Source organism: Rutilus rutilus (assembly GCF_951802725.1).
Source record: "Rutilus rutilus genome assembly, chromosome: 2".
NCBI lineage: Eukaryota > Metazoa > Chordata > Actinopteri > Cypriniformes > Leuciscidae > Rutilus > Rutilus rutilus.
The window spans coordinates 18,350,514-18,358,865 of NC_140210.1; the positions used below are offsets into that span (position 1 = coordinate 18,350,514).

The following is an 8,352-nucleotide window of genomic DNA, read 5'->3' on the forward strand; positions in this document are numbered from 1 at the left end:
ATAAAACAATTGCGCCACTGGCCAGAAAAAACCTAGTCTAAAGTCAGTGGCGCGTTGCGCGTTGTTCATTATGCTATTTTAAGGGCGCATGCTTGACCATAATGTATAGAGTGCACAAACGCTCATACACTGTGATTCTCTAATCTACACAGAAGCAGCAGTTTTCATTTTTGCAAATCATATTATTACAAACGATAGATAGATAGATAGATAGATAGATAGATAGATAGATAGATAGATAGATAGATAGGATAGATAGGATAGATAGATAGATAGATAGATAGATAGATAATTTATTATAAATATAATAATTTATTATAAAAGCATACATCTAGCTTACACATTCACCCACATTATTATATGCCTGTTTAGCCGAAGCTAATTTGGGTGTGTTTCTCCCATCCCCAATGTCACTTCTCTCTCTTTTACGGCCGTGACGAGAGCGTTGCTCTCCTCGGCTGTGAACCGCTCTTGACGCGCGCCTGGCAAATCCGCCGTTATAATAGCAATGCGCCAAGGAAAAAGTGCGTCTGCTCTTAAAGGGAATGTGAGATGATGCTCTGATTGGTTTATTTCACGTTACGCCCAAACCACACCTATGAATAATGAAGCTACTTCAGACCAACCCCTTTTAGATTTGCGCCCGGCGCAAGAGTCATTTATCCCGCCGGGAAAATAGCAACAGCGCCGAGACCCGCCCACAAAGTTACTTGCGCTTTGCGCTTTGACACTTGCGTTTCAGATCGTTAAAATAGGGCCCTCTTTATCCTTATGGTGCATGTGGCATATGGTGCGTGTTTGAGTAATTATTTGTGTGTTGATGATCCTTACAGCTATAAGTGCAAAAGGCTAAACCAACCAAATTTTGCATGAGACCTCAAAGCTGAAAATGGAAAAGAGACACTAAAGATGTTTTAATAGATTTAATAGTATTTTTTTTATAATTGTATATTTTTTTATAATTAGTTCTCAAAATATTTCTACATCTTTAGTTATTACAAGTAGAAAGAGAAGACTCAAAAAATATCTGCTAACATTAATCCCATGTTAACTAGAGTTAATATGAGTATGGAGTGTTAAGTATAGATTAAGTTAGAATTTTACTCATTGTCATTGTTGTTTTTGTAAAACTTTTTAAATTACACAAATTATACAGTATATTATAGTATATTTTGTAAATTCCTAAATCGTTTTGTAGTACTTTCAGTTACAGAACAGTTTCACTGCTGAAAATCAACATGTGTATGTGAGTGTTGTAATTGTGTTAACACACTCTTCTGACAATGATTTGCACAAGATGGCAAAATCTAAACAATAGAACAATAATAATAGGTAGGTCCCAAGGGTTGGGTTTTATGGTTACATTTAGGTTTGAATCATACGCTCTACATTTTTGCCATTTCAAACGAACTCTAATGACACTATTAGCTATGTGTGTTTTAGCGTTTTCTGCGCTCCAATGTGATCCAGATGCCTTGCTCTGGTCGCAGCACCAGTTCACCCAGTGGCCGGAGTTCCTCCCTCTTCTGACATGCCACTATGTTAAAGTAGCGCAGAATATAAGCCAGAATAACCTTCTCCTCCATTATAGCAAACCGCTGACCTGAATACACAGAAACATAAAAAAAATGTTGGGAGCTAGAATAATAAATCAATGAAAAGTATGATGTTTGTGTGTAGGTCTCACCGATGCAGTTGCGAAGACCGGCAGAGAAAGGAAGGAAGGCATAAGGATGTCGACCGACGCAATTCTCTGGGAGAAAGCGCTCAGGACGGAACTCTTCAGGCTCAGGGAAGAAGCGTGGGTCACGGTGAAGGGCATAAGTTATGATGATGGCATTTGTTCCTTTAGGGACTTTATAGCCATCTACAGAAAGACACACACACACACACACACACACAAATATCATGTCAGATGTCCAACCTTACAGTTTCTCATAATAGGAAGGGCTAGCTAACCAAGAGATTGTCATTATTTTTAAAATATATAAATAATGACAATTAAATTATAATGACATTAATGTAGCTTCAGTGGAAAGAAAAAGATTATGCCCTCATAATCTTTAATCAAAATAACTTTTGTCTACTTCTTGCAATTACATCTCTTTTCTGACGTATTTACTGGCGCTAGTGTGGGACAACCTGTCACCTGTCTTACATGAGATCACAGCAACAGCAAACCACAACAATCCAGTCAATTCCAGATGGACAAAATCAAGTCTTGCACTACATTTTGTCTTGTTTGAGAAGCCATTTCACTCTGATATGTCACAACAGAGAAGAAAAGACTATCGCAACGTCCATTTCATGCTGAATTAATTTTATTAACCGATGAATAGACAGATCAAAATGGACACAAAAAGATACTAAAAGGTGTAAATTAATGAAATTCCTCATTACTCAATGCATGCATGACTTAAGGAATGAATGAATATGTGAGAAGGGAAGGCTAATAAAAGGAACTCACTTATCTGTGTATCCTCGCAGATGGTTCGGGCAAAAAATGGAACAGAGGGGAAGAGACGCAGAGACTCCTTTATCACACACTCCAGATAACGCAGTTTCTTCAGATCCTCTGTGTTAACAGGTCTCTCAGACTCGCCTGGCACACACACACACATTGCAAAAATTATTAAAATGAGTTTCAAGCTGTTTCAGGTCCTTTTACCTCACAACAATGTTTCAACTATACTAGGTGTTTAACTGTGTATTATGAACCACAAGTGGGCTTAACACACCAAAAACCTCAAATAGTTCTTGTTGGGCCTTTCTTTGGATTTCAGGATGGGAACCTAACAAGTGTATGGCCCAGTTCATGGCAGCCGCTGTAGTGTCATGACCCTGCAAAATGTTGCAAAAATACTAATTGGAATAAAGCCATTAGGATATAACAGTATTCTAACATGAAGTTATTGTAACAGTTCCTGCCTCAAACATAAAGGTGTCCACTTCCTCTTGGATATCTTTGTGAGTTAAATTTTTCCCATCCTCATCTGTTGTTTTCAACAGCATGTCCAAGAAAGCCCGTCTTTTCTTCATCCCCTGATCTGATTCGCTGTCGGACTCAATGTAGGTGATGTACTCTGCCCTTTCATAAATCACCTGTATCAGAAAACACACAGGTGACAGGTCACACACAGATCACACAGGTGATCAGAATGCAGCCTTGGCTAGAATGAATTTGGACAGATAACACATAGACACTCACACTCTCTGTGAAGGAGTGAAGGATCTTCAGACTACGGTTGTGTTCTCTGCCTTCGCCAAAATAGTTATACACAAAATCAGGCCAGTACCAGGGCATCCGCTGGCGCCTAGTGATGATGTCACTCATTCTAAAGAGAAAAAAAGGGACTTGTTTCCACAATTATCAACATCGCAAATCCATAACCTTTTTTCATATTTTCATTTCTGTTAATTAATATACATTTATCGCGGTAAACTTTGTGTTAAATTACCTTGGCAGTAAATTACAAAAATAAATTAACACTGCAAGGGTGTTTCTTATATAACGGCTAAGGGACTGATGGCAAATATCACATCATTCTCTCTTCTGACCAACATAATCAATCTCTCAATATTTTTTTACTCAATATAGTTACATCTGAAATGTGAAAAGGGTCCATGAACTGTTTAGAATAGCATGCTATATATAATGTTTTTTATTTATTTATGTTCTTTAAAGGGATACTCAACTTTTTTTGGAAATAGGCTCATTTTACAACTCGCAAACAGTTGAGTTTTACCGTTTTCGAATCCATTCAGCCGAACTCCGGGTCTGGCGGTACCACTTTTAGCATAGCTTAGCATAGATCATTGAATCGGACAAGACCATTAGCAGCTCTCTCAGAAAAATGACCAAAGAGTTTCGATATTTTTCCTATTTAAAACTTGACTCTTCTGTAGTTACACCGTGTACTAAGACCGACAGGAAATGTAAAGTTGCGATTTTCTAGGCTGATATGGCTAGAACTATACTCTCATTCCTGCGTAATAATCAAGAAACTTTGCTGCAGTACCATGAGTGCAGCAGGCGTAATGATATGACGCAGCGCCTGAAAATAGTCCCCAGCTCAGTAACTTCCAACGTGACCGGGACTAAGTTTGTCTAACCTATTAGACCTATTTTCAGGCGCTGCCTAATATTCTAATGATTTTTGGCATAAAAGAAAAATCGATAATTTTGACCCTATTGCCACAAATATACCCATTCGACTTATGACTGGTTTTGTGGTCCAGGGTCACATTTGATAAAGACACAGTCATTGCATGGCCTTTACCCTATTTCAAACAAATACACACAGTCATTTGCACAGTTACAAACCAGCATTGATTTGTACTCAGATGCACAGTCCAATCTGTCTAATATCCACCCTAGATATCCCTGCCATATTAACACTAATGTAAAAAAAAAAACACTTACTTGTACACACTGCGCACATACTCAGAGTCATAGTTGCTCTGTGCATAGATCTTCTTCCCCATAGCAGTCTCTGAAATGCAAACAAGATCTGTTTTTGACACTTGCTCCACATCCTCAAAGTACTTTCTATTGTCATTAGCACTAAAAACTAAACCCACCATTAACACACAAAACCGTGTACCTTTAACATCAGTCCAAAATGTATAAATTATCTATACCCTGCATACATATTAGACTATCAGTACCTAACGTTAGCCTGTTATCAGTCAGTGTGCTGGTAGCTTGACACTTGACGCCCTTTTTGATTGCCATTTGAGTAAATATCAGTCGAAACCTTACTTGAAATTCATGACTTGAAATTGGACATTGCATTACCATGAAAACTATCATTTATAACCTTTTAGCAGGCTCAAATGTTGTGTTATCAATTACCAATTTTAACCATAACTTGGTTAGAAACGGCTTTGATTTTAGAATCCAAATGATTTATATATATAGATAGATAGATAGATAGATAGATAGATAGATAGATAGATAGATAGATAGATAGATATTGTATAAAATGAAAATGTTTAGTAGCTACATTTGTTTTACAGTAAACTTAAACTTGAAGTGCTTTCATTTCTGCATTGATCTGTTGAGTGCCTTCTTTAAAAATAGACAAACCATGAATTATAACAATTTAAGTTCAGATCTATGCTCAAAAAGAGGGGTGACAGTTAACAGGTCAAGGTTCAAGTGTACTCAGAAAATCACACAAACCACAGATGATGTCAAGGGCGCAGAGAGTGATGTGGTTAAAGCAGTTGAAAGGCCCTTTTCCAGCTTGCTTCTCCAGTTTCTCTATGAGCACCTCCGCCTGCTCATTCATCACCTCAAGGAACTCAGTTAGTATAGAGAAATGAAATGTTGGAGTTAGCATCTTACGTCTGCGTCTCCACTTATCCCCAGTACTAATAGAAAGGAAAATAGAAGGGTATTTAAGACATCAGTGTGGATATTATTCACATCTACTTTATGGATAATTTGATAATTATTTGTAAAGGGATAGTACTAATATGTTTACTCTTTTATTAAGAGTAAGTTAGTAAACAGTTTACCTGGTGAGTAGTCCTGTTCCCAGCCAGGGATGCAGAAATTTGTATGCGTAGGCCTTGTCCATGTGAACAGGGTTGTTCAGCAGTGTCTGTATATGTGATAGGAGTTGCCAAGAGCAACATATAAAACAGAGAAGTGAGGACTTGTAAAACTGTCTTTGTAATAAATTGAATTTTGCATGAGGGTTACCACTAGGGTTAGATGATATATTGAGTATTTATGATTTGTCTGCAATGGAAACATTTTGTCAGCAATATAAAATTAAGCAACATTTTGAATCTTTTTATTTGACAATTAGGTTTCCTAAAGACTGTGTCATAACACAGTTCTTGTCTTTTTTCACAAGTGTGAGGCATCCTGTTGCTGATTTGTGTCTTACAGTGAAATTTGCACTTTTTTATCATATTGGACTTTAATACTCTATATTCTCTTCTAATCTTAAACCTCCTATGTATTTCTTTATGCAGACAACAATCATATATTATCTTTTTAGTTATAGTTATCAACTTTGTCGTGTCAGATAAGTTCACAAACCAAGGTTATCTTCATCTTCAAACATTCGCTCATATTGAGGCCAGAGACCCTGACCATTACAGGCGAGTCTTTCTGTCTACATGCAAGTGGACAATACAGTACCTCGATAGTCTCAGCATGGAATAAGATGAGAAATGGGATAGGTCCAATCCATAATTTAAACAGAGGAGAATTCCGGAATTCATTTGTGTAGCCAACCACCTGACAAAAGAAATCTGAAAGAAAGTTTTCAACTTTTTTATTTTAATGCATTTGAAAGGTTACTTTAAGTCAAGTGCAATTGGCGTTGACAGTAACATGGACATGGACTTTTTATGTTAAATTTAATAGAGACTAGGGGTAGTAATCACACTGGTAAGGGGACACAACTATAACTATATATTTCAACTAAGGTTTGTAAGTAAAATTATTGCACAATCGCTTATGCAAAATATTTAGTCTAGAGTAAAAATGGGACGCCTAGTCCCAGGCTTAAAATATGGTAAGGGAAACTGCACATTTTAGGTGTTTTTAACTGTTCATCATTTATTTTACGTTTTCCCTTTTATAGTATTGAGAATCAGATTTAAGAACAAGCCTCCAAATAATCTCAAGAAAAATATTTTGAGAAAATAAAAGATCTCATTTGTAATTTCTCATTAGAAATATTTTTGAATTGGGAAAATGTGGCTGTCTCATTTGCTAGAAACACATGACCTGCCAGAACTGAAAGCAAATGAAGTTGATTTTTTAAATACAATACTCTAGTCTTTCAATTAATATGTCATAAACCTGCATTGATAAGAAGTACACATAAAAGGAAAAAAAGTGTTCAAGGAATTATAGCATATTACAGTGCATTAGTAGCCTCATTACTTGACATGTCATATCAATTACCCATTTGATTGTTATCATCCTTATATAATTTAGTTTAAAATATTTTCATGTATAAATTATATTTGTATTTTTATTGTATTTTATTGGACCGATATAAAGCTGCTCTTACCTCCCCCGTTCGATTTAAACTGCAGCGCGTTCCCAATGAATGGATATGTGTTTCCAATGCCCGGGATGGGCTTCAGCTCTTTCCAGTTGTGCAGGTAGTTTTTCAGCAGCTGGTAAGTGATATGTGTCAAGAGAATAACGCATACTGCCGCGGCCACGAACCCAAAGGTATACACACCGACAAACACGACCATCTTGACAGCAGACGCACGGCCAGCGACTCGTCTGTGTCTCTATCAGCTCTCCAGTGAATTTACTGGACTTTGGATCATCCTGATAATAATTCTACAAGCGCTGGTACAACCCACTGAAATAACTAAAGAATTGCAGACCTGTTCAAAATCAAAATGTACTTTGAAATTACAAAATTAAGTTTGGTGTGTTTATGTTGGGAAAAGTCCCAATGGGAACTTTTGGAAGGACTATAGACTACAATACGATGTTTGAAGCATTTGAAGCATAGAAGCAGTTAGAGTGAATGTCAAAGTGTCCCAAAAGAATCATTATGACCGCCGCTAGCGTAGCTAGCGAAAGCGGTCATATAGGGATTGTCAAAGTTTTTTTTTTTTTTTTTTTTTTCGTCAATCTACAGAATTTTCCGTCAATGATACCAGGGACACCGAAACACGGGGGAACATGAAATTTGGTGAGCATGTAGCCCCACTAGACTTTTATGTAAAAATTTCGTTTGGTCCCCGGGGGCCACTCCCCCCCCCCGCGCTGGGCCCCCCCAAACCCAAAAAATGCAGTTTTTCCTAAATAACTACCTGAACCGTGGCACCGAGGATGAAGAAATGTGCAAAGTATGTTGGTGTTAAGGGCCCACATCAACCTAGCCGATAATCGATTGTCAAAGTTTTTTAGTTTTTTTTTCCCGTCAATCTACTGAATTTTCCGTCAACGATACCAGGGACACCGAAACACCGGGGAACATGAAATTTGGTGGGCATGTAGCCCCACTAGACTTTTACGGAAAAATTTCGTTTGGACCCCGGGGGCCACTCCCCCCCCCCCGCGCTGGGCCCCCCCAAACCCAAAAAATGCAGTTTTTCCTAAATAACTACTTGAACCGTGGAACCGAGGATGAAGACATTTTTATGGTATGTTGGTCTTAAGGGCCCACATCAACCTAGCCCATAATCACTCATTTGTGATTTGCGCCCCTCCCATAAAAAATGAAAATACAATATTATTCTGCTTTAATCGCCCCTATCTTCAGTGGAGATGTTCAGAACTGCACCATATTTCCGCCATGCGGTACATCTAGTTTGTATAGAGATCTGCCAGAAGAATCAGCCATGATGAATGACTTA

The 8,352-nt window shown here is 37.7% G+C and overlaps 1 protein-coding gene across 1 annotated transcript; it reads right to left on the reverse strand.

Moving 5' to 3' along the window:
* Positions 1-1,337: 1,337 nt before the first annotated feature.
* On the reverse strand, positions 1,338-7,310 carry LOC311285138 (cytochrome P450 4V2-like). Its single transcript, XM_084400622.1, has 11 exons — positions 7,041-7,310; positions 6,158-6,270; positions 5,524-5,609; positions 5,186-5,376; positions 4,424-4,493; positions 3,209-3,335; positions 2,929-3,102; positions 2,739-2,841; positions 2,468-2,602; positions 1,688-1,867; positions 1,338-1,603 (listed from the first exon to the last, which is right to left on the reverse strand). The coding sequence occupies exons 1-11, from the start codon at positions 7,231-7,233 to the stop codon at positions 1,440-1,442; spliced, it is 1,536 nt and encodes a 511-aa protein (XP_084256748.1). The 5' UTR covers positions 7,234-7,310; the 3' UTR covers positions 1,338-1,439.
* Between the last annotated feature and the right edge of the window lie 1,042 nt (positions 7,311-8,352).

Coding starts and splice junctions, on each gene's coding strand:
- LOC311285138 (XM_084400622.1), bottom strand. CDS start 7,233: ATGGTCGTGTTTGTCGGTGTGTATACCTTTGGGTTCGTGGCCGCGGCA. Junction 5,610..6,157: donor TCCATGCTGAGACTATCGAG/GTACTGTATTGT, acceptor TCACATATACAG/ACACTGCTGAACAACCCTGT. Junction 2,842..2,928: donor TGGACACCTTTATGTTTGAG/GCAGGAACTGTT, acceptor AACATTTTGCAG/GGTCATGACACTACAGCGGC.